Source organism: Oryctolagus cuniculus, chromosome 12, assembly GCF_964237555.1.
Source record: "Oryctolagus cuniculus chromosome 12, mOryCun1.1, whole genome shotgun sequence".
NCBI lineage: Eukaryota > Metazoa > Chordata > Mammalia > Lagomorpha > Leporidae > Oryctolagus > Oryctolagus cuniculus.
Genome location: NC_091443.1, coordinates 73,203,226 through 73,229,636, shown reverse-complemented (window position 1 = coordinate 73,229,636; position 26,411 = coordinate 73,203,226). Strand labels below are relative to the sequence as shown.

Sequence of the window (26,411 nt, the reverse complement as noted above, 5' to 3'; positions counted from 1 at the left end):
GGCTACTATCCAAAAGACAAATAGTAACAAATGCTGAGGAGGACCCAGAGAAAGGGGAACTCATACAAGGTTGGTGGGAATGTAACTTAGTATAGCTATTGTGGAAAACAGTGTGGAGATTTCTTTAAAAACTACTAATAGACCTGCCATACAATCTAGCAATCCCACTACTGGGAATATACCCAAAAGACATGAACCCATCAGATCAAAGAGATACCTGCACCAACATGTTTACAGCAGCATGTTCACAACAGCCAAAATACAGAATCAACCAAGGTGTCCATCATCAAGCAAAGAAAATCTCTCTCATGTATACATACACACACACACAAATGAATATTATTCAGTTATAAAAAAGAATGAAATTCTATCATTTGCATCAAAATGGTTCCAACTAGAAGACTTCACATTGAGTGATATAAGCTAGACAGAGAAACCCAAACTCCACATGTTCTTCCTTATTTGTGAGAGCTAAAATTAAAAAAAAAAAAAAAAAAACTAAAAAATCAAGATGAAAATGGTTGTGATGCTTGTATCAGTTTTCCTGCAAATACATTATTTTGTCGAATTGTTTTAAATATTTGTCAAATTGTTATAAATGATACACTATTAGCTTTAATGAGCTGTGTCTATTTTAAAATTTACTTACATGAGTGAAAGGGAATTTATTTGATTATTATTTATAGCTCTTCCCTATATTCCTGCTCTAACCATAAAGTAAATCAAAAATGTTATCTCAAAAATTTTCAAAAAGTAAAAAACCAAAATCCCAAAACAAACACAGCCTTAAGAATTCACTAGACAGGGCCGGCGCGGCGGCTCACTAGGCTAATCCTCCGCCTTGCGGCGACGGCACACCAGGTTCTAGTCCCAGTTGGGGCGCCAGATTCTGTCCCGGTTGCCCCTCTTCCAGGCCAGCTCTCTGCTGTGGCCCGGGAGTGCAGTGGAGGATGGCCCAAGTCCTTGGGCCCTGCACCCCACGGGAGACCAGGAGAAGCACCTGGCTCCTGCCATCGGATCAGCGCGGTGTGCCGGCCGCAGCGTGCCGGCCGCAGCGGCCATTGGAGGGTGAACCAACGGCAAAGGAAGACCTTTCTCTCTCTCTCTCTCTCTCTCTCACTGTCCACTCTGCCTGTCAAAAAAAAAAAAAAAAAAGAATTCACTAGACAAAAATCAAAACATCCCCTGGATGCATAGCTGGAGTACCCCAAGAAAACAAAAATGAGGCAGAAAAAGATATTTCACAAAACAATAGCAAAAAGCTACCACAATTTGATAGATGATATCAATTTATAGATGCAGAGAGCTCAGTAAATCCAGAACAGGAAAATACAAAGAAAATCATCCCAAGTCACAAGCCAAAGAGAAAATCCTAAGTAAGAAAAAAATGACACCAGGCAGGCATCATGGCACAGAAGATGAAGCTGCCACCTGGGAGTCTGCATTCCATATCGGAGTGACTAGATTCTGCCCATACTTAACAGCATGAAAATTAGTAATGGGTAAATCCAAAAGCATTCCTAGTAATATGGTACTGCCACTATGACATGAACAATCTTACATGTATTTCCACATGAGAAACATAAATAATGGAAGCCAGAAGAGGTTACAGCATATGTTTAAAATACTGAAAGGAGGAGGCTGGTGATGTGGCATAGTAGGCTAAGCTTCCGCCTGTAGCACCAACATTCCATACAGGCACCAGTTCATGTCCTGGCTGCGCCTCTTCTGATCTAGCTCTCTGCTTATGGCCTTGGAAAACAGCAGAGGATGGCCCAAGTGCTTCAGTCCCTGCACCCGTGTAGGAGATTCAGAAGGAAAGAAGCTCCTGGCTCCTGGCTTTGGATTGGCCCAGCTCCGGCTGTTGTAGCCGGAGTAGTAAACCAGTGGATGGAAGACCTCTTTTTCTCTGACTCTCTCTGTAACTCTGCATCCAAAATTAATAAATAAATAATAAAATCTACTAAAAGATACTAAATGGAAAAAACCCTGTCAACCTAGAATCCGAAATATTATGAAAACCTCCCTAAGAATGAAAATAAGGGGTGGGAGTTGTGACAAGCAGATTAAGCAGCTACTTGGGATCCCTTCATCCCATATTAGAATGTCAGTTTGAGTCCTGGCTCTTTTGTTTCTGACCCAGCTTCTGATCCATACACCTGGGAGGCAGCAGATAATGGCCCAGGTACTTGCATTCTGTCACCCACATCAGAGGCTCAGATGGAACTCCTGACTCCTGACTTTCATCTGTCCCAGACCCAGCTGTTATGGGCATTTGGAGAGTAAACCAGCAAATGGAATATCTTTCATTCTCTGTTTGACTTTCCCTTTCAAATAAATAAATCATTTTTCAAAGATCACCAAAAATCATGTATCTGTAATATAGATACTAATATCTGATGAGTTATTATTTAAAGTTACCATTTCATAAGAAAGAAAATGAAATAAAGATATTTTCAAATAAAAAAAATAAAGAACTTGTTCTCAATAGGCCTGCACAATCAGCAATACAAAATAAAGTTCTTCAGGCTATAGGAAATAATTCTAGATAGAAAACTATGTCCAAGAAAAACTGAAGGTACCAGAGAGTGAATATGAAAGGTAATTTTCTCTTAATTTCTTTAAACCACAAATGCCCATTTAAAGCAAATACTATAATCCTATTTTGGGTGAAGGTTCTAATATACATGGATATAACATACGTTGACAACTGATAAGGATTAAAAAGTCATAAGCAGACTTACATGGTTGCAAGGCTTTTTTACTTTAAAAGGCAGAGAATGAGAGAGCTTCAACCTGTCCCCATCCTAAATAGCTGAGGCCAGGCCAGGGCCAGAGATGAGAACTGGGGACACTATCTAGGTCTCCCACATGGGTGGCAGGAACCCAGTTACTTGAGCCATTATTGCTGCTTCCCAGGATCTGCATTGGTGGGGAAGCTAGAGTCAGGAGCTGAAGCTAGGAATTGAATATACACATTCTGTTGCTGGATGTGGGCATCTTAGTTGCTGGGCTAAATGCCCATTCTCCAAAGTTTTCATATTTTATAGGAAGAGGTATGGTATTAATAGTTGAAGATATATATATGAAAGTACATAAAAATAGAATTAAGAAGTTTATTTTCCACACTTTTTGAAGTACACACACACACACACACACACACACACACAGACTGCGGTGGGAGGAGAGAAATATCCCTAGAGAGCCTATTTTTCAAAAACTTAAAGGTACCATTCAAAGACAGTAGAAGGGGGTGAGTATAATGGCACAATGGGTTAAGCCATGACCTGCGATGCCAGCAGCTGGTCTGAGTCCTAGCTGCTCTATTTCTGATCTTCTCTGCTAATGTGTGTGGGAAAGCAAAAGATGGTCCAAGTCTTTGGGTCCACTGCACCAACATGGGAGACCTAGATGAAGTTCCAGAACCCTAGCTTCAGTCTGGCCCAGTCCCCACCATTGTGGTCATTTGGGGAGTGAACCAGTAAAGGGAAATTTTCTCTCTCTCCCTCTCTCTGCAAGTCTTCCTTTCAAATAAACAAACAAAATCTTAATTAAAAAAAAAAAAAAGATAACATGGGATTTAACAAAAAGTAACTCCAATAAAGACAGGAAACTAATGAAAAACAGATAACACAAAGGAAAACAAATGAAATGACAGTCCAATCATATCAATAATACATTAAACATGAATGGATGATTTCATAATAGGCAAAAACTATCAGAATGGGGCTAGTGCACTGGCATAGCAGGTAAAGCCGCCACCTGCAGTGTTGGCATCCCATATGAGCACCAGTTCTAGTCCTGGCTGCTCTATTTCTGATCCAGCTCTCTGCTATGGCCTGGAAAAGCAGTGGAAGATGGCCCAAGTCCTTGGGCCCCTGCACCCACGTGGGAGACCTGGAAGAAGTTCCTGGCTACTGGCTTCGGACTGGTGCAGCTCTGGCTGCTGTGGCCAACTGGGTAGTGAACCAGTGATGGAAGATCCCCCCCGCCCCGCCTCTGACTCTCTGTAATTCCGCCTTTCAAATAAATAAATAAATCTTAAAAAAATATATCAGAATGGACGAAAAAGTAAGGCCCCGTTATATGCTAAGTGCAATGTACTTTGGCTATAGACAGACGGAAGTAAAAGGAAAAGGATGAAAACAAAATAAGAATAAGCATAAGACTGGAGTGGCCTTCAGACTTCATGATACAGAATATTTCCAGAGGTAAAGAGAGACAATAAGAATAAAGATGTCAATTCATTAACAGTCCATAACAGCCATGCCTCAAGTCAGGCTTTTAAAATATGAAGCAAAAGCTGAAGAATTAAAGAAACAAAGACAGCTACAGATTTCAACACTCTTCTCTCAGTAACTGTTACAACTCAATAAAAATTAGCAAAGTCAGCAAAGATCTATACAGCACCATCAACCACGGATCTAATATGTAGAGAACACCTGGCTCAATAACTATACTTCCAAGTGTACACAGTACATTCACCAAGATAGACCACAAGCCATACCAAGCCATAAAACAAGAATTCACATATTTATTTTTTTAAAGATTTATTTATTTATTTGAAAGAATTACACAGAGGAGAGGCAGAAAGAAAGTCTTCCATCCGATGGTTCACTCCCCAACTGGCCACAACAACTGGTGCTGTGTCGATCCGAAGACAGGAGCTTCTGGGTTTCCCACGTGGGTGCAAGGGCCCAAGGACTTGGGCCATCTTCTACTGCTTTCCCAGGTCACAGCAGAGAGCTGGATTGGAAGTGGAGCAGCTGGGTCTCAAAACGGCGCCCATATGGGATGCTGATGCTTCAGGTCAGGCATTAACCTGCTGCGCCACAGTGCCAGCCCCAAGAATTCACATATTTAAAAGGACTGAATATCTTTGGCCATGATGAAATTAAATCATAAATCAGACACTTAGGAAAATCCCACATATCTGGAAATTAAACAACTTCTAAACCACACATAGGTCAAAGAAGAAATCATAAGGGAAATTAGAAAATATTTCAATATAAATTATAAGCCTTTAAGCAGGGGAACAGTACAACTCTTATTTTTATAAAAATCACCATGCTAAAATAAAATGGATATAAAAGTTAGGGATGGGGTCAGCATTGTGGCATAGCAGGTGAAGCTTCCACCTGTAGCACTGGCATCTTATATAGGTGTTGGTTCAAGTCCTGGCTGTTCCTCTTCCGATTCAGCTCTCTGCTATGGCCTGCAAAGCAGTGGAAGACAACCCAAGTGCTCGGGCCCTTGCACCAATGTGGAAGACCCAGAAGAAGCTCCTGGCTCCTGGCTTTCTATTGACTCAGCTCTACCATTGTGGCCATTTGGGGAGTGAACCAGAAGATGGAAGACCTTTCTATCTGTCTCTCTGCTCTGCTTTTCAAATAAATAAAACCTTAAAAAAAAAAAGTTAGGGATAATTTTATATAAGATTTTATAAAACCAGATGTTTCACCATATTATATAACCCCAGGCAATATCCAGTGAAAAATGGATTTGGAAATCACTAATAGGACCATATTTATGGGTGTATTCATTTTCCTTGTCTCTATTGCACTGTGTGAAAACTTGGTGACAGAATAGCAAGCAATGGATGGTCATCTGGTATAGTGGTTAAGATACTGGTTGGAACAGGTGTTCCCTTATTATAGGGCCTGGTTTGAGTTCTGGATCCGCTTCCAATTCCAGCTTCCTACTAATGAACACCCTGGGAAAAAACAGTAATAGTTCAAAAATTTGGGACCCTGTCACCCATGTAGGAGACCCAGATTGAGTTCCAGGCTCCTAGCTTTGGCCTAGCCATTGAGGGCATTTGAAGAATTAACTAGCAAATGGAAGATCTGTCAATTTCCCTTGTTTAGCCTTTTAAACAAATAAAAGTAATAAATAAAAATTTTAAAAGCCGTAAGCACCATCTTGTTACACCAACAGAAATACCAACTGCAAGTTTTTCAGGTTATCTCATTTGCCAGTACCTATTTCTCCATTATAAAACAAAAATTAGACTTTAAACAAAAAATTTATACAATTCTTTTACTTAGCACTTTCAACACAAATCATTAGTGTCAGAAAGACAGTTTTTCTTTGTTGCTATGCATTTCAAGCAGAGAAAAAAAGGTTTCATACAACAAGAATGCTCAGGGGTGGCATTATAGTTTAATGGGTAATAAAACCGCAGCCAGCAATGCCAGCATCCTATATGGGCACAAGTTTGAGTTCCAGCTGCTCCACTTCCAATCCAGCTCTCTGCTAATGCACCTGGGAAAGCAGCGGAAGATGGCCCATGTTCTTGGACCCCTGCATTCACATGAAAGACTCGGAAGAAGCTCCTGGCTTCCATCTGGCCCAGCCCTCACCATTGCAGCCATTTGGGGACCCAATAGACGGAAGATCTCTCTCTTTCCCTCTCTCTGTGTAACGCTGCTTTTCAAATACATAATCTTAAAAAAAATTAAAAAGAATGCTTACATTGTTAATAACAGAAATAATGACACTTTTATTTACTACATGCCAGGCACCAATATAAGTATTTATACATTGTGTTAATTTGCTTAATGTATTCAAAAACCCTGTGAGGTAGGTTTTACTCATATCCCACTTATAGATGAGGAAACTGAGGCAGAAGGAAGCTAAGTAACTTGCCAGATCACATAATTAGTAAGTGAAAAAACTGGGGCTCAAACCCAGGGAGGAGCCTGGCTCCACACACTTGCCCACTGCTCTATCTCTTCTCTGGTAGTATCTACACTGCAACAGTATGTGAACTGTCTGCCCTAAGAAGCAAGCACAGTCAACCTGAATCCAATTTGAGGGCAGAAATGAATCTTCAAGATTCTTTTTCCTGTTTTTTTTTTTTTTTTTTCTTATAACCACACCTTACCCTTTGTATCATGCCTTTTGTTCCACTTCTACGGTCTCTGCAAACCCCTTGAAACAGAGCTGATACTGCTCCACTAGTTGGTAACCTGAAGTCAGGTGAAGGCAGGCTCTCCATCTGACACTGATTTCTGGCTTCTGTTTCCTTTATGGCCCATCTAATCTCTTTCTGTAGGATTCTGATGTCTCTAGACTTAGTCAAAATTGAATCCACGAGAATCCTAACATGAATGTGAAAGAAATGGGCAAGTGAATGCATATTTGAAAGGCAGGCCCTAATGGCAGGTGATGGTGAAGTCTCTTTCCTAGCCACGTATCAGGCATTTTTGCCAAAGTGTTTTTTGGGAATCTGAAACTATGTCTGCTCTTGGAGTGGAGCATCCTACACAAACTGTGATGCCAGATGACTACAGTGTGTAGCAGAAAATTTACCTCAAGATGTTCAAGACTATCACCTTAAAATCACAGATTGTAGAGATCATATTTCCAATGCCCTTTCTCAGACTGCCATCCTGACAGAGAGAAATCCTAACCAGGAACAGATTTCACAGACTTAAAGGAAGAAAACAACTCTGTGATTGACTTATTCGATATTAGGACACATGTGAAGATATGTTAAATACAGAACTGCTCTAAAAGTCAACAGTTAAGAAACAAAACATATGGGGCAAGTCATATAGGGTAAAAAGGTTCTCCCCATCAGGTTGCAAAGTAATCTACACCAAATGAAAAATTCAAGGTACATTCTAAAAGTTTGTGATTAGAAAGGATCCCAGAAGTCATTCAGAAACAGGAATCTCATTAAATTTAAAGATGGGCCATGAAAGTAAGTAACAAAACAATCATTTTCTCACTGACTCTATAAGTTGAGAGTCCTTTTTTTTTTTTTTTTTTTGTACAAGATTTGTTTATATATTTGAAAGGCAGAGTGACACAGAGAGAGAGAGACAGAAAGAGAGAGACACACACACAAAGATCTTCCATCTGCTGGGTAAATCACCCAAATGCCCACAACAGCTAGGGCTAGGCTGAAGTCCAGAGAGACTCCATTTGGGTCTCCCATGTGAGTGGCAGAAATCCAAGTACTTGGGCCATCATCTGCTCCTTCCAGGCACATTAGGAGAAAGCTGAAATGGAAATACGGAACAGCCAGGACCTGAATCAGGCATGTAGGATATAGCATGTAGGCATCCCAAAAACCAGCTGAACCCGCTGTGCTACAATACCTACTCCAAGAATTGTTTTTGTGAAACAAAAAGCATTGTCATTACAGAAAAGTATGTTTGCTTCAAGAAGAATCTGTTGGGGCCGGCACTATGGCGTAGTGGGTAGGGCTGCTGCCTGCAGTGCTGGCATCCCATATGGGTCCTGGCTGCTGCACTTCCAATCCAACTCTCTGCTGTGGCCTAGAAAAGCAGTGGAGGATGGCCCAGGTCCTTGGGCCCCTGCACCCACGTGGGAGACCAAGAAGAAGCTCCTGGCTTCGGACTGGTGCAGCTCCGGCTATTGCAGCCAGTTGGGGAGTGAACTGGTGGGTGGAAGGCCTCTCTCTCTGCCTTTCCTTCTCTGTGTAACTCTGACTTCCAAATAAATTAATCTTTAAAAAAAAAAAAAAAAAAGGAGAAGGATCTGTCATTGTAATGTCATTGTAATTATGTGAATATTCTGATGCTACAGACAGCAAAAAAAAAAAAACAACTGTCTTTATATGAACACTGCAATTTGTCTAAAAGAAGCACATGTAATAAAATACATTTCAAAGTCAAGCTCTAATGTACTCCAAGTATTCAGAAATCCTATAATCAAGGTTCCTTGTGCCCTGTGACCAGTTTACAGTTATGGGGATTAAAAATAGTTGTAGAGGCAGATGTTAGGCTGCCAGTTAAGATATAGGTTGAGACCCCTGCATTCCACATGGAAGCTCTTGAGTTTGAGTCCTACTCCCACTCTTAATTCTAGCTTCCTCTTAATGCAGACCATGGGAGACGTGGTGATGACTAAGTAATTGGATTTCTGCCACCCACATGAGAGACCTAGATTGAGTTTCTGGCTCCTAGTGTTAGCTGTTGTGAGCATTTGGGGATTGTGGGGACTGGATCGGTGAACTGGAGCTCTTTCTCTCAGCCTCTAAAATAAACTTTAAGAGGAGTTATAAAAACATTCATCCTCCTGGATAAATTATATGTGAATCATTATGTGTTTAATTTACCACAAGCTTTTCCTCTTTTATTGCAAACACAGTAAAACATCAGTAGTAAATGTTTTAAAACAGAAGTACCATCTATAATTCTACCACCTCAACTTAGATTTTTCTTATCTTTGGCCTTCAAAAATATTTCAAACTTTATTTGTTTTAAAAAGAATATTTTTGGCCGGCGCCGCAGCTCACTAGGCTAATCCTTTGCCTGCAGTGCCGGCACCCCGGGTTCTAGTCCCGGTTGGGGCACTGGTTCTGTCCCAACTGCTCTCTGCTGTGGCCCAGGAATGCAGTGGAGGATGGCCCAGGTCCTTGGGCCCTGCACCCACATGGGAGACCAAGAGGAAGCACCTGGCTCCTGGCTTCGGATTGGCGCAGTGCGCCAGCTGTGGCAGCCACTTGGGGGGTGAACCAACGGAAAAAGGAAGATCTTTCTCTCTCTCTCTCACTGTCTAACTCTGTCAAATATATATATATATATATATTTTTTTTTTAAAGACAAGTGGCATATGTAACACTCAGGTAAAAAAAAAAAAGTTCAAACTAGTGCACAAATGTCAACCTGATTAAATCTTATGGTTGTTCTCTTCTGCCTGTTATTTGCATTTTAAGTCTCTGGTTTGCTCTTTTCCACTAATTAAACTGTGGCACCTTGTAGCACCTGAAACCAATTCTACTGTTTTCTCCTCCTGTACCATATTACTAGGAATGTTTTTGGACTTACCCATTAATAATTTTCATGCTGTAAGTATGGGCAGAAAATTTATCTACCAAGATCTACATGATCACAATGTAAATTTAAAGAATGACTAATCACCCATCGAGGTGGCATGTACCAATGCCATCTCACTAGTCCCAGTGATCAATTTCTGTTCACAATTGATCATAATGATAGGACTAAGAACCAAAGGAATCACATAAACAAGAATAGTGTCTGCAAATACTAGCTGATAGAATCAAAAAGGGAGAGAATGATCCAACATGGGAAGTGAGATACATAGCAGACCCATAGAATGGCAAATGTCCTAACAGCACTCTGGCCTCATAATCAGCCCTTAAGGCATGCAGATCCGGCTGAAATGCCCATGAGAGTATTTCAGGCATGGAAAGCCAAGACACTCTGGGGGAAAAAAAAAACCTAAATGAAAGATCTCCACGAGTGAGATCCCAGTGGAAAGAATGGGTCATCAAAGAAGGAGGTACCTTTCTCTGAAGGGAGGAGAGAACTTCCACTTTGACCATGGCCTTGTCTAAATATGATCAGAGTCAGTGCACTCAGGGGGCTTCCATAGCCTTGGCAGCTCATGACAAGAGCCTAGGGCGATTACTGAAGCCATAAACAAGAGTATCAATTTGTTAAGTCAACAACAGGAGTCACTGTGCACTTACTCCTCATGTAGGATCTTTGTCCTTAGTGTGCTGTACATTGAGATTTAATGCTATAACTAGTACTCAAACAGTATTTTTCACTTTATGTTTCTGTGTGGGAGCAAACTGTTGAAATCTTTACTTAATGTATGCTAAACTGATCTTCTGTATATAAAGAGAATCAAAAATGAATCTTGATGTGAATGGAAGGGGAGAGGGAGTGGATAAGGGGAGGGTTGCGGGTTGGAGGGACGTTATGGGGGGGAAGCCATTGTAATCCATATTCTGTACTTTGGAAATTTATATTCATTAAATAAAAGTTAAAAAAAAAAGAATGACTAATCAGTAAATATTCAAATACACCGCTTTTAATTTGTAATTATTTTATAAGTCTTGTAAGCTACTCACAGCAAGTATCAGAAATACTTTTTTTTTAAAGTAACTTCTCCAACTCCATACAAATCAAAAGTAACAGTAAATAATTCATTCCCACAAGACCAGTATCCAGTAGCACAATACAACATGGGGCATACGAAAAAATAAATTTTTCTGAGGAATACTGTTAGAAATATTGTAAATTACCAAAAAAAAAAAAAAATTTTAACCTAAGTTCTCTTCTATTCTACCAATGCTTTCCTTAACAATCTACTATTCCAAACATTTAAAAAATTTTAATAGAAAACAATGACAACACATGAGATAAAATAAATGATACAATATTAATTTTAATTTTTGTGTCTCAGTTAATATATATAAGACTAATTTCAGGAACTGAGATATTATGCGTCATTAAGATTTAAGTGGGAAAATTCTAAGTGTTAGTTTTGTCTTCTAAATTTACATTCCTTTAAAAATTTCATCATAATATATGTACCTTAGTTTAAGGCTTTCAGAGAGTCTTTCGGCTTCTTCAATAGCTTTCTTGATGTTTGCAGGTCCAAGTATTGAATGAAAGTAGTCCTAAAATTATAGGAAAATCATCCGGCTCTGTTAGTACTGGGCATTGCACATAGCACTAATACCAAAAACATTAAGTCCTGGCAAGTTCAGATGAAAAACATGGTTTAAGTATTTTTTTAAACTCGTCATCTACATGAATCTACAAGGAATGCAAATGTTACAAAAGTATCTCTTCATACTATTAGTATGCTAAAAGAAAATCCACTAGATAGCCTATTTTACTTATTTATAAGATACTAAGAAGAAATGGGAATACCATTCTTACTATTTATGAATAAGCATCAAAAAGAACAAAGCTTTCAAGAACAAAATATATTTTTTCCAAATATGTACCTAGTTTTTCTTCCTCTAGACTCAGAAGCAGTAAAGCAAATTCTGTATAGATAAACATGGGTTTTTCTGTTTGTTAGTTTGTTTACGTGATATAAACTATTTTTCCTGCCATTGGCTACGGACGAAACACTTTTAACCCTTAAAGCAAGTTTTAAACTTCAGGAAACCTTGAATAACTAGAAACCAAATAGAAAACCAATCTTAAAAACAAAGGTTTGGCACAAAACACGCATAATGATCAAAAAAACACTACTATATTCAGAAATTTTCAAATCAAGGTTGATTTGATCTGACAGTAGTTAGTAAAATCAGCTCAATGATTTACTGTCATTTGGGGAGTGAAATAGCACATGGAAAGTCTATCTCTCCTTGTCTCTGTCAGTCTGCCTTCCAAATAATAAATCTTAAAAAAGTAAAAATCAGAAAATATCTTGTTTGTAAATTCAATACATTAAATATCTGAAGAACAGAGACTGAACCAAACAAAACAAGCAAACAAAAACAAAACAAAACAAAAACAGTTCTAACAAAGTGCAGATGAGATATCCTGGACAGAGCAAACTGAAATCATCCTTTTGCTGGAAACGAGGAACTGAACTGCTGCAGCATATGAAGAACAGCCTGGGTTACCTGAGCCTTTGCAGAGGCTTCCTCACCTCAACTTTGGCCACTTTCACTAAATATTCCTTTTGGACACCTAACAGATACTCTGTAGAAATCTAAAAATCTCTTCATTAAAAATTTATTCCCAACCTTCTCAAACAGGAAACTAAGCTATAGAAATATTCTCAACCTAAATAAACTAAAAGACTCCTAACTTCTAAAAATAAAACAGAAAGTAAGCAAATACATTAAAAACACAGACAAAACCTGCCACAACAGACAAAACAAACATCAAAACAACTGGTTATGAGGCTGGTGCTGTGGCTAAGCAGGCTAAGCCACCCTCTGCAGTGCTGGCATCCCAAATGGGCATGGGTTAAAGTCCCAGCTGCTCCACTTCCAATCCAGCTCTCTGTTATGGCCTGGGAAAGCAGTGGAAGATGGCCAAGTGCTTGGGCCCCTGCACCAGCGTGGGAGACCTGGAAGAAGTTCCTTGCTCTTGACTTCGGATTGGTCCAGCTCTAGCTGTTGCAGCCATTTGAGAAGTGAACCAACAGATGGAAGACCTCTCTCTGCCTCTGCCTCTCTGTAACTCTGCCTTTCAAATACATAAATATATCTTAAAAACAAAAAAACTGCGGCCAGCGCGCGGCTCACTAGGCTAATCCTCCGCCTTGCAGCGCCAGCACACCGGATTCTAGTCCCGGTCAGGGTGCTGGATTCTGTCCCGGTTGCCCCTCTTCCAGGCCAGCTCTCTGCTGTGGCCAGGGAGTGCAGTGGAGGATGGCCCAAGTCCTTGGGCCCTGCACCCCATGGGAGACCAGGAGAAGTACCTGGCTCCTGCCATCGGATCAGCGCGGTGCGCTGGCCGCGGCGGCCATTGGAGGGTGAACCAACGGCAAAGGAAGACCTTTATCTCTGTCTCTCTCTCTCACTGTCCACTCTGCCTGTCAAAAAAACCAAAAGACAAAAAAAAAAACAAAAAACAAAAAACAAAAAAACTGGTTATCCAAATTTCCAATATTTTAAAAATGCTGATCTTAGTATATACTTTCTTTTAAACAGTTCTACTTGAACAGATTTCTAAGAACATGTAAAAATTTGTTTGAATTTAGACAAGACAAGACTGTCTCTTATCTGCAAATAATTATGCCAAAGAATGTTAAATGATGTTTCTCCCAGGGCAGGACTAATCCAGTCATTTGTGGACACATGAATGGGTGAGCCTCCATATGCTAAATCAATCAATCAATCTCTCTCTCTCTCTCTTCCCAAAGCTGGATCTAAACCCCAGTAGTTATCAGTAGTATAATTTTGCTGCTGAGAAGAAACAACAGTGATGATTTACCACCATTAAGCAAAATGTTCAAGTCATCCTTTAACAAACAAAACAAACTATCAGTCAGACTAGTGGAGGAGGGTGGGTGTTAATTAAAAGTAAGAGAAAGTTTCATTATTTCTGAAGTCAATTTAAATGAAACAAGACCATTCTACCATCAGAGAACAAAGGAAACTCATAATATTTCAAGAATGGCTTCTCTATCATGTAAGAAATCTATAGACAGGGGTTAGTTATGAATGTCCAATAGTAATACTATTTCTAAGTAAAGGTGAAATAACCAACACAACATTCTTCCCTGTTCCTAATGCAGCCTCCACATCCTTCTTCTGCCTGTTTCTGGTACAAGAGAAATGCAATCATTTTCTCTACCAACACTCATCCTAGTCATCAGTTTTCTCTAATCATTTACCATCCTTGCCCTCCCTCCTTTCCCATGGCTTCAGCAAGGAACAGCATCTGTTTAAAGGATTAGATACAAGAACAATAACAACAACAACAACAAAATAAATATATCTTGAAAGCGATTAATATTAATTTTATAAACAAACCTTTAATAAGGCTATAATATCAATCAAGTATAGAAAGCTGTCACATAAAAACACAAGTAACTAGCCCTTCCATTTTAGAAATACAATAAAAAAGTTGGCTTACTGAATGCTTATGTAAGCTCAATCTTTCCATTTGTTCTAGCAGTGACTACTACAACAGAATGCAAATTATGAGTCTGTATGTCGCTCTAATCCCAGAGAACTTAACAGTGTGTGTACAAGTACACACACACACTTGCAAATAATGAAACTATCTTTAGTTTGGTTTTTCTATCTATATAAAAGTTTGAACTTGATGCTGTATAATGTGATCTAAATTGTACTGGTATCATCTTTTAGAGGAAGTTAGTAATTCCATTATGCAAAAATAACAAATAAAAGCACAAAATAAGAAGTACCTGCTGCTGTTTGAAATCAGGTCTTTTTTTGATGAGATTATAAACAGTCACAAATTTCATATATAGTACATAAGCCCTTTCCTCGTCACGATCTAACCTGCATTCTTCTGCTGCCTTGAAGATCTTCTGGGCACTGTGTACGTAACTTAAAAATTAGAGAAAAAATGAAAATACTTGACAGCTGGAAAAAATATACATCATGTATTAATAAAGTCCACAGATAATTAACAAAGTGAATTTTATGATTTAGGTTATACTGCTTTAGAATACAAAATTAGACATAAATTTGGACTCAACCAATTTACACATATCACTTCCTCTGGGATGAAGGTAGTTTTAGAGATAAACAGACACTGCTAGAAAGGAATGACTTTAGATCTCACTTTAAAGACTTTCCTGTCTTTAAGCTTCCCCAAAGCTTTTCTTTTCTTATTGTTTCATATGTGAAAATCATTCAACAGGAATTCTGGTTATTTTCTCTGTCACCCAACAGACATTACAACCCAAGAAGTAGGCCAATTCCCCTCTTAACTATTCCTGCCCCTCAAAAAAGATCTCTTAATTTTTGTAAAATCCCATTTTGTCTTTAGTCGTGTTTAGAAATATCAGTTCGTTATAGGATTTTTCTTTGTGACTTCCTTTAAAGTTTCTACCTCTCTCTTGTCATCTGTGATGTGTTTTCCTTGAACCTTGTGCATACTTTCTTTAGAAAATTACTAATTAAAATATCTCTATGCAATCACAGTTTTCTTTAGATTCCTCTTCATTGGTTCATTTGAGATCATACATATAATTTTTTTCAGAACCTCCTATTTATCTCCAGTCGTGGAACATCTACTTTTCTGCTGACCTCTAAAATCTGCTTCCCTCAAGTCTGGGGAATATGGCTAGCTAGAACTACCTTTCCTTTTTTTTAAGAAAATTTTCATTTAATAAATATAAATTTCGAAAGTACAACTTTTGGATTATAGCAGTTTTTCCCCCATAACCACCCTCCCATTCGCAAACCATCCCATCTCCTACTCCCTCTCCCATCCCATTCTAAATTAAGATTCATTTTTAATTATCTTTATATACAGAAGATCAATATAGTATATACTAAGTAAAGATTTAAACAGATTGCACCCACACAGAAACACGAAGTATAAAGTATTGTTTAAGCCGGCGCCGCGGCTCACTAGGCTAATCCTCTGCCTTGCGGCGCCGGCACACTGGGTTCTAGTCCCAGTCGGGGCGCCAGTTTCTGTCCCGGTTACCCCTCTTCCAGGCCAGCTCTCTGCTGTGGCCAGGGAGTGCAGTGGAGGATGGCCCAAGTCCTTGGGCCCTGCACCCCATGGGAGACCAGGAGAAGTACCTGGCTCCTGCCATCGGATCAGCGCGGTGCGCCGGCCGCGGCAGCCATTGGAGGGTGAACCAACGGCAAAAAGGAAGATCTTTATCTCTGTCTCTCTCTCACTGTCCACTCTGCCTGTCAAAAAAAAAAAAAAAAAAAAAAAAAAAAGTACTGTTTAAACACTAGTTTTACCGTTAATTTATATAGTACAACACATTAAGGACTGACATCCTACATGGGAAGTGCACAGTGACTTCTGCTGTTAATTTAACAATTGACACTCTTATTTATGACGTCAATAATCACTAGAGGCTCTTGTCATGAGCTGCCAAGGCTATGGAAGCCTCTTGAGTCCACAAACTCTGACCTTATTTAGACAAGGCCATATTCAAAGTGGAAGTTCTCTCCTCCCTTCAGAGAAAGCTACCTCCTTCTTTGAGGGCCCATTCTTTCCACTGGGATCTCACTCACAGAGAACTTTCATTTAGGCCATTTTTGTAGGACTACCTTTCTTTCTAAAATTCTTATTTCCAACTCTATTATTAAATATGGCTACTTACTTATCTCTAAATATTCCCCTTGGTTAGCAAAATAAATTCAGAGGAAAAGTTCTCATACTGTCTCTTGTCTTTATCAGAAATAAAACTAGCAGGTTATTTTAATGATATCCCATTTTTAGCAAAATTATATTCTCTTTTTTAAAAGGTTTATTTATTTGAGAGGCAGATTTATAGACAGTGAGAAAGAGAGAGAGGGGTCATCCATCCACTGGTTCACTCCCCGAAATGGCCGTAACAGCTGGAGCTGGGCTGATTCAAAGCCAGGAGCTGCTTCTTGGTCTCTCATATGGGTGGAGGGGTCCAAGCACTTGGGCCATCTTCCACTGCTTTCCCAGGCCATTAGCAGGGAGCTAAATTGGAATTGAAGCAGCTGAGACTCGAACCAGTGCCCATATGGGATACTACCACCAGAGACAAAGAATTAACCTACTACACCATGGCGCCGGCCCACTAGTCTCTGCTTTTCCAAAAGTGTATGTCCATCACCATTAGACTTTATCTCAGGATGGGTTTTGTAATCTCTATCAGGAAGGTATCATCTCTAGCTGCCACTTCAGCAGGAAGATAGAATATATGCCTTCTGTGGCAGGTGGGGCGGGGAAGGAGGGGTTTGGTGCGTGGGTAAGATGACACTTAGGATGCCTACACCCCATGTTGGAGAGTGAGTTCAACTCCCAGGTCTGCTTCTGAGTCTATCTCCTGCTAACGCATGCACGCTGGAAGGCAGCTGGTGACAGCATAAGTCCTTGGATCCCTGAGACCAATGCAGACTCATGCAGAGAACCAGAATGAATTCCCATCTTCTGGCCTCATCCTGGCACAGCCCTGGCTGTTGTGGGCATCTGGGGAACAAATCAATGGAATGAAGATCTCTCTCTCTGACTCTTTTCCTCCCCACTCTGTCTCTCTACCTTTCAAATAAAATGAAAATGTATAAAAGATTAAAAATATATGCATGCCAGGGCCGGCGCTGTGGTGTAGTGGGTAAAGCCGCCTGCAGTGCCAGCATCCCATATGGGAGCCAGTTCGAGCCCCGGCTACTCCACTTCCCATCCAGCTTTCTGCTATGGCCTGGGTAAGCAGTACAAGATGGTCCAAGTCCTTGGGCCCCTGCACGTGTGTGGGAGACCTGGAAGAAGCTCCTGGCTTCATATAGGCACAGCTCCGGCCGTTGTGGCCATCTGGGCAGTGAACCTGCGGATGGAAGACCTTTCTCTCTCTGTCTCTCCTTCTCTCTGTGTAACTCTGACTTTCAAATAAATAAATCTATCTATCTATATATACATACACACACACACACACACACACACATACATATATGCCTTCAAAAATCAAAATGCACAAAACAAATCATCAGGTTAAAAAATCTATGAAATTCAGGGCCGGCACTGTGGCATAGTGGGTAAAGCTGCTGCCTGCAGTGCCAGCATCCCATATGGGTGCTGGTTCGAGTCCCGGCTGCTCCAGTTCTGATCCAGCTCTCTGCTACGTCTTGGAAAAGCAGAACACAGCCCAAATCCTTGGGCCCCTACACCCATATGGGAGGCCCGAAGGAAGCTCCTGGCTTCTGGCTTCAAATCAGCTCAGCTCCAGCCGTTGCAGCCAACTGGGGAGTTAACCAGTGGATGCAAAACCTCTCTCTCTCCCTCTCTCTCTGCCTTTCCTTTTCTCTGATTTCAAATTAAAAAAAAAAAAAAAAAAAAAAAAAAAAAAGTCTATGAAAGTGGCAAATATTAATGAATACTTTGTTGACAACTGAACAAAAAAATGCATCTGTCTCCTCTTAAAGAGTATGCTAGCATCATATCTTATGTGTAATACACAAAAATGAAAGTGATCTCTAAGATTATTTTTATACTTTTGTGAAAAAACAATGAATTCTGGCAGAATTTCCGTAGAACTCATATTCTTTGCCTCTTATGATCTGGAATACTATACAGAGAGCAGACAATACGCATATTAGCAAAAATACATATATTCTGGTAAGACAGTTAATTTCTGTAAGAAGGTCTACCTTATTCATGCGGTGGTGTCAATTTTCAAATAAACTATTCATTTAACTTGAGTAATAAGGAAATGAGCTGAAAATTAATGTAGAATTCAATCAAACTAGCAAAGGATAAATACCTCTTAGTGCTTATTTTCTCTGGTTTAACTTCTGTCTTCTTATTGAGGTCTTTAAGTGAAGAACTGAGGTAGAGTTCTTTAGGAACTGAAGCCACAGCAGGCATGATGAATAATTTTTACTTTCCTATTTTCACAATGAATGCTATGCTTCAGTAAATGTATCTTTTCTCTGAAATAAAAAAAAAAACAACAAAATTTCACTTATTTTCATCATCAACAATAAAACAAGTTACACAGTTACAAAGACAAAACTTGGGACAGGTATTGTGGCAGAGTGGGTTAAGCTGCTGTTTGTGTGACCAGTGTCCCATACTGGAGTGCTGGTTTACATCCAGCCTGCTTTGCTTCTGATCTAGTTTCCTGCTAATGCACCTGGGAAGGCAGCAGATGATGGCTGAAATGCATGGGGCCCTGCTATATCCTCATGGGAGACCTGGATGGAGTTCCTGGCTTCAGCCTAGCTGTTGTAGTCATTTGGGGATTAAATCAGTGGATGGAAGATCTCTCCCACTCTCTCTTCCTAACCCCTGCCTTTCAAATAATAAACAAATCTTTAAAAGAAAATGAAAATAATAATTAAAAAGTCCTAAACTGCTTTCCTTGCTAACAGGGTTAATTTTAAATAATCTTGAATACCTATGTTGAACGTTCAAGATACTGAGTGTAAATGAACAGTATTTTTTTTTAATTTTCTTTTTTTTTTTTAAAGATTTTTATTTATTTGACAGGCAAAGTTATAGACAGTGAGAGAAACAGAAAGAAAGGTCTTCCCTCTGTTGGTTCACTCCCCAAGTAGCTGCAACAGCCGGAGCCGCGCAGATGCAAAGCCAGGAGTCGGTGCCTCCTCCTGGTCTCCCATGCGGGTACAGGGCCCAAGCACTTGGGCCATCCTCCACCGCCTTCCCAGGCCACAGAAGAGAGCTGGACTGGAAGAGGAGCAACTGGAACTACAACCAGTGCCCATATGCAATGTCGGCGCCGCAGGCGGAGGATCAACCTAGTGCGCCACGGCACCGGACCCTCAAATTTTCATTAAATAAATAAATTGTATCATTTGGTTTTAAATATTAGGGCTCCTATATATCGAAAGAATGAACAGTAAGAATAAGAGCTTTAACATTCTTCTGCTGCTAAGACAGCATTAACATATATATAAGTCATGGGGGTGGTCATTTGATGGAGCAGTTAAAGACACCACTTGGCAGGACCAGGGCTGTGGTGTAGTGGGCTAAGCCTCCACCTGTACTGCTGGTATCCCATAACAGTGGGGGTTCATGGCCCAGATGTTCCTCTTCCAATCCAGGTCTCTGTTATGGCCTGGGAAGGCAGCGGAGGAGGGCCTGAGTGCTTGGGCCCCTGCACCCACATGGGAGACCTGGAAGAAGCTTCTGAGTCTATCTCCTGCTAACGCATGCACGTTGGGAGGCAGCTGGTGACAGCACAAGTCCTTGAATCCCTGAGACCAATGCAGACTCATGCAGAGAACCAGAATGAATTCCCATCTTCTGGCCTCAACCTGGCACAGCCCTGGCTGTTGTGGGCATCTGGGGAACCAATCAATTTTTTTTTCATATTTAAAAGGTAGAGAGGGGATTGGTGTTGTGGTAGAGCAGGTTAAGCTGCCACCTGCAACACTGCCACCCCATACTGGAGTGCCAGTTCAAGTCCTAACTCCTCTCCTTCTGATGCAGCTTCCGACTAACGTGCCTGGGAAGGCAGTGAATGATGACCCAAGTAGATTGGCCCCTGCCACTCACATAGATCTGGATGCAGTTCCGGGCTCCAGGTTCCTGGCTTCAGCCTGGTCAGCCCTGGCTATTGTGGCCTTTTAGGGGAGTGAATCAGCAGAGGAAAGATCTTTTTTCTGTTTTTCTGCTTTTTAAAGAAATAAATATGTAAGTCTTTTTTTTTTTTTTTTTTTTTTGAAAATAAAAAAGACAAAGAATGAGAGAAAGAACCAGAGGTCTTCCATCACTGGTTCACTCCCCAAGCGCCTGCAACAGCCAGGGCTGGGTCAGGCCAAAGTCAAAAGTCCAGAATTCAATCCATGTAAGTGGCAGGGACTCAACCCCTTAAGTCATTACCACTGTCTCCCAGAGTATGCATTAGCAGGAAGTTGGAATTGAAAGCAGAGCCAGGATTCAAACCCAGGCACTCCAATATCTGATGTAAACATCCCAAGAGATGTCTTAACCACTACATCAAACACTCTCCTTGGAATCAGAGTTTTTTTTTCTTTTTATAATTTTTAAAAAACATTACGCATTCATTTCAAATGTAGACATTATATACATACACATATATACTGTTTTTTCTTGAAGCCAGAGATTTAATATTACAGAGTATGGGATTTATGCAATGATCATAATGTGAAGAAAGAAGAGGTATCTGTTTTAAAAGTTGGGGCCAGCATTGTGCTACAGTGGCTTAAGCTGTTACTTTCAACACCCATAACCCATACTGTAGTAATCATTGACGTTTCAGTCCACTTCTGAACCAGCTTCTTGCTAATGTGCCTGGGAAAGCAGCAGAAGATGGGCCAAGTACGTGGGCCCTGCCACCCATGTGGGAGACCAGGAAGGAGTTCCTGGCTCTGACTTTGGCTTGGCCCAAACTTGGCTGTTGAAGCTATATTTACTCATCTTTAATGAGTAAACCAGCAGTCAATTATCTCTGTCTCTCCTTCTCTTTTGTTATGCCTTTTAAACATATATATTAAAAGAAAGACAAACAGACACATAGACATTAGGAGAGAGGGTGGCCTTGACCATGCTATATAGACAGCTGGGAACAAATGATACATTTCTGTTTGTGGCAGAATACACCATTGAATTTTTGGTTACAATGAAAAGATATATAACATTTCATGAGACTCATTTCTTTCATGCTCTGACAAACTCTGATCAGGAAAATGGAGCAGGTAGTAAAGAAATTCAACACAAGAGGCAGAATGGCTAGGTATGTACCAGCTGTGCCTATGTGTGTACAAATATAGGGATTCCTGTAGATAGGATAAATCAGGGGTACACACAACTTTTGGTGTGAATATTTGGCAAGACTGTGTGACCAAATAAAAACCTCAGGAGCCCAATTAAACATAAATAAGACTTTCAGTTGTAAAAAGTACAATTTGAATAGAAAAATACATTGATAAAATTTAATTACAACTTTAAAATGTTTTCTATCATTTCTTTCCATGCTCTTCTTCATTCTATCAGTTCACTATTATTAGATGAGCAGAAAATGAACACCTAATCCTAAAAGTTGAGTAAGGGACAACTCTAAGTTAAAGGCCTTTCTTTGTTCACCTATGTGAAACTCCAAAACCACCCCAATTTGCATTGATTCTAGTCACAATTCATATTAAATACTAACACTTTTTGATTTCTTGGTACTTATCACTTCTATGTCTCTGCCATTATCTTAAGTTACCAAACCATTTTTTCTCTAAAAATCACATTTATTAGGCCGGCGCCACGGCTCACTAGGCTAATCCTCCGCCTAGCGGCGCCGGCACACCAGGTTCTAGTCCCAGTTGGGGCGCCGGATTCTGTCCCGGCTGCCCCTCTTCCAGGCCAGCTCTCTGCTGTGGCCCGGGAGTGCAGTGGAGGATGGCCCAGGTGCTTGGGCCCTGCACCCCATGGGAGACCAGGAAAAGCACCTGGCTCCTGCCATCGGATCAGCGCGGTGCGCCGGCCGCAGCGCGCCGGCCGCGGCGGCCATTGGAGGGTGAACCAACAGCAAAGGAAGACCTTTCTCTCTGTCTCTCTCTCTCTCTCACTGTCCACTCTGCCTGTCAAAAAAAAAAAAATTTAAAAAAAAAATCACATTTATTATTTTCACTTTTCTCTATCTATACTTGGTCAAACACTAGTCTGCAGTTTTAAATCTATGCATTTAGAAACAATGTTTTCACATGCAACTTTTTATACTGTATCCTCCATTCTGGGTCCTGTGTCTAAAACTGTAGTGACAGGGAAGAGTCTCTGAACCACACCATCACTCTCACATGGATCAACGGCCATTAACTATGTCCTTCTAGTAAGGTAGCTAATTGAACAAAAATGTACCATCAAACTAACTGAGACCATGGTTAAAGAGAAGGCTAGGAATCCCTTGGATTTCCTCATACCTGCAGAACATTATCATTCTTTGAATTTCAATATAAACCACTAGGAAACTTAAATTGTAAAGGTAGGCTATGTGTAAAAGAAGCCTTGAGGATTAGTCACTAATGCGCCGCGGCTTAGTAGGCTAATCCTCCGCCTTGCGGCGCCAGCACACCGGGTTCTAGTCCTGGTCGGGGCACCGGATTCTGTCCCGGTTGCCCCTCTTCCAGGCCAGCTCTCTGCTGTGGCCAGGGAGTGCAGTGGAGGATGGCCCAGGTGCTTGGGCCCTGCACCCCATGGGAGACCAGGAAAAGCACCTGGCTCCTGGCCATCAGATCAGCTCGGTGCGCCGGCTGCAGCGCACCGGCCGCGGCGGCCATTGGAGGGTGAACCAACGGCAAAGGAAGACCTCTCTCTCTCTCTCACTGTCCTCTCTGCCTGTCAGGAAAAAAAAAAAAAAAAAGAGGATTAGTCACTAAAGAGAATGAACAAGGATCTACTAGGCAGTGAAGTTTGAAAAGAGAATCTTGTAAGAGATAACAGAAGGCCTTGAATGTCAGACTAAAGCATTTAGTTTGCTCTAGAGGTAGCAGAGAGTTACAGCTGGGTTCTGAAAAAGCAGCTATGTGATACAATCTAGCAAGCATCACCTTTAGAGACCGGAGATAGGAAAAACACTATAGTTATCTAATGTAATGATCTTAGGGAAAGATGATGAAGGTCAGATCTAGGACAGAGACATGGAATGGAGGAGGCAGATACAAGAGACACTGCAAAGGTAGAATGACAAGACTTGGCAAATTGAGTCGACAAAGGGAGGAAAAGTACAGGAACAACATGATGTTACCGAAGTTGTAACAAGGAGAAAGAATATACTTTTTAAAAACATAACTTTTATGTTCTTATTTGATTTTTGAGAACAGTTCAAATAAGTGACAATTTTCTCTGATAATGTCAAAGGACAACAATGAATTCTATTTTTATTAACTCAATTATATGTTACACTGTCAAATAATGCCTAGTGGTAAATAATATTTTAGCATTGCTTTCATTACTAGTTTAGTTTCTATAATCGCACACATTCTGCAAAAGTCAAAGAGAAGATAAAGGGCATTTTCTCCTAGAAATGAGAAAGCAAAGGATATATATCCAACCTGAATGTATGTGAAATTTAATGTGCTAAATTTTTGGTGAGACATTCTGCTGCATTTTGCCATTGAAGAAATCTCAACAGAGATTACATAAAATGAAGGCCAGATTGACTGAATTCACCATTCCTTCTTTGTTCGCAAGTGACCAAAATAAACAAAACAAACACCAACAAACTCACTGATAGTTAAAATATTCAATAACTAAAGAAGTTATTTATGGAATCTATATGTTTAGATCTAAGCCAAAATATAACCTTTTAAAACTGTTATACTTCAAAAGAGACTGTAATAAAATAACTAAGAATACAAAAGAAAAATTAGTTCTCATAAGAAGAAAAAATATTTTTTAAGAGTGTAAACATGACAAACACTAAGAACTCCAGCTTTAAGGAGAGGTCATTTACTCCACATCCCACATCAGAGTGCCTAGGTTCAATTCCTGGCTCCAGCTTCTGACTCAAGGTTCCCATCAGTGCAGACCTCAGGAGATGGTGATAGCTCAAATGGAGTTTCTGCCACCACATGGAAAACCTGGATTGCATTCTGAGCTCCTGGCTCCAGTCCCAGCTATTGGGGGCATTTGGGAGAGTGAACCAGCAGATGGGAATACCCCCATATGCACTCTCTGACTCTCAAATAAACAAATTTTAAAATTTTAAAAAGACCTCTAGTTTTAATCAAACAGTTATGATCAAAAGTAAAATCCAGACAGTGCTGAAAATGAGTTAAAAGGATGAGAAAATGGAGAATATCCCCTACCCTCACTCTTTGACATCTTTCTGAATCTCCCAAAGAGAAAAAGATTAGATGACTTGAATCACAGAGCAAAGACTAAGAAGTAAAAAAGCAAAAACTGAAGTTTGCAGCCAATCAAGCTGGTCTTGATATCTCAACCAGGGCTTCACACCAAACACTGCCAAGGTGCCAAGAAAAGCTAAGACTGCTTTTGTTGGCCACCCATCATTCCTACCCATCTCTGCCCTTTAGGTAGCAGCAGTACTTATTACCATATTTTCTGGCTGTCTCAAATCTCATATAATCCACTCTACATTCACTGTAAAATGCCACAGACATCTAAGTATTGATGAAATAATGTTTAAAAACAAACCAAGTATTAAGAAGACTGAATTCTCATAAGACTTAGTCACTGTTAAAACTTCTGCTATTTCCTGAGTAACTACTAAGGGTCCAGCAATACACCAGATGCTGGAGAGCAGCTTCTTTAAAATATTTAAGTCACAATCAGTGTTTTTAGAGAAATACATAAAATAATAGAAAATATCAGAGTATGTCATATACATTTTGTAAAACTTGTCTCAGCTATGAATGTGTATGTATATATATAACACTGGGTCAAAATGTAAAATTTTTTTTACAATACAAAAAAGTGTGAATGTCTCCCACTACAGCAATTCTACTGCAAGTGTGGTCCAAAGATCAGTGTTGCCTGGGGAATGGTTTGTTACCTGTCTGTGATAAAATAAGAAGCTTGTGACAGAATATAAATCAATCAAGTACACTGATCCTTTTATAGAAGTAAGACTTTCTTGATGCAAAAATGCAGTGTACTGATTTACATTCTGGAGCAAGCAACATTATCTCCTAACTGAAGGTAACAAGGACCTTCAACAGCTCAGAGACTGGCTACTTCGAATCTCCCTGCTTTGGAGATAAGAAATAATAGGGCTTCTGGTCACAAATGTCTTAATCCAGCTGTAATATGCCAGCAATACACTGCCACACTTATATAAACATGACTCCAGTCACTAGGAAGTTACAAGGAGGGGAAAATTCAATGCAGCTAGAAAAGACAAAGCTTCTTCCAGTCTATAGTATACTCTCTTTTTATGTTGGCCTTTCTTCCTTCAAGAGTCAATTTCTCATCCTCAATGATCCCAGGTCTGGGAAGTTCTTTTTTTTTTTTTTTTTTTTTTTTTTTTTTTTAAGATTTCTTTATTGATTTGAAAGGCAGAGTTACAGGGAGAGAATAAGAGAGATTTTTCATCCGCTACTTCATTCCCCAAATAGTCACAACAGCCAAGACTGCACCTGGCCAAAGTGAGGAACCTGGAACTCCATCTAGGTCTCCCACATAGGTGTGGGGGCCCAAGAACTTCCCAGCTGCATTAGCAGTGTGCTAGATTAGACCTGGAGCAGCGAGGACTTGAACCAGCACCCATATGGATTGCCAGGGTCATTGATGGAGGCTCAACTGGCTATGCCACAACATTAGCCACAGAAGTTCGTTTCTTAATTTGAGCCCTTTAGTGATTGCTATCTATATTGTTACTTTAGCACAATACTTGGTTCAAATACAATTAGGACAAGATTTTAGGGTCCTCATTCCTCAAAAGCATGTACTGCTTATGATGACATAAGACAGACAGAAATTGGTCCTAAGCCTAAGATTTAACCAAGCTTAGGGCAAGCAGAGAGGGCATTTCAGAAGATGAAAACACTGTGTACAAAGAAACAAAATGTGAAGTTAATATAGGAAAAT

General features: G+C 40.2%; 1 protein-coding gene across 4 annotated transcripts in view; it reads right to left on the bottom strand.

Annotated features, from left to right (window-relative positions):
- Positions 1-26,411, bottom strand: part of USP8 (ubiquitin specific peptidase 8) — a 144,577-nt gene that overhangs the window by 47,961 nt on the left and 70,205 nt on the right. For all 4 annotated transcript variants that reach the window (XM_070054175.1, XM_051822004.2, XM_070054174.1 and 1 more), the window contains 3 exons: positions 18,652-18,820; positions 14,632-14,776; positions 11,322-11,407 (listed from right to left, as the gene is read on the bottom strand). In XM_070054175.1, coding sequence (XP_069910276.1) covers positions 11,322-11,407; positions 14,632-14,776; positions 18,652-18,755 — 335 coding nt within the window. In that variant the 5' untranslated portion in view covers positions 18,756-18,820. The remainder of the gene's footprint in view (positions 1-11,321; positions 11,408-14,631; positions 14,777-18,651; positions 18,821-26,411) is intronic.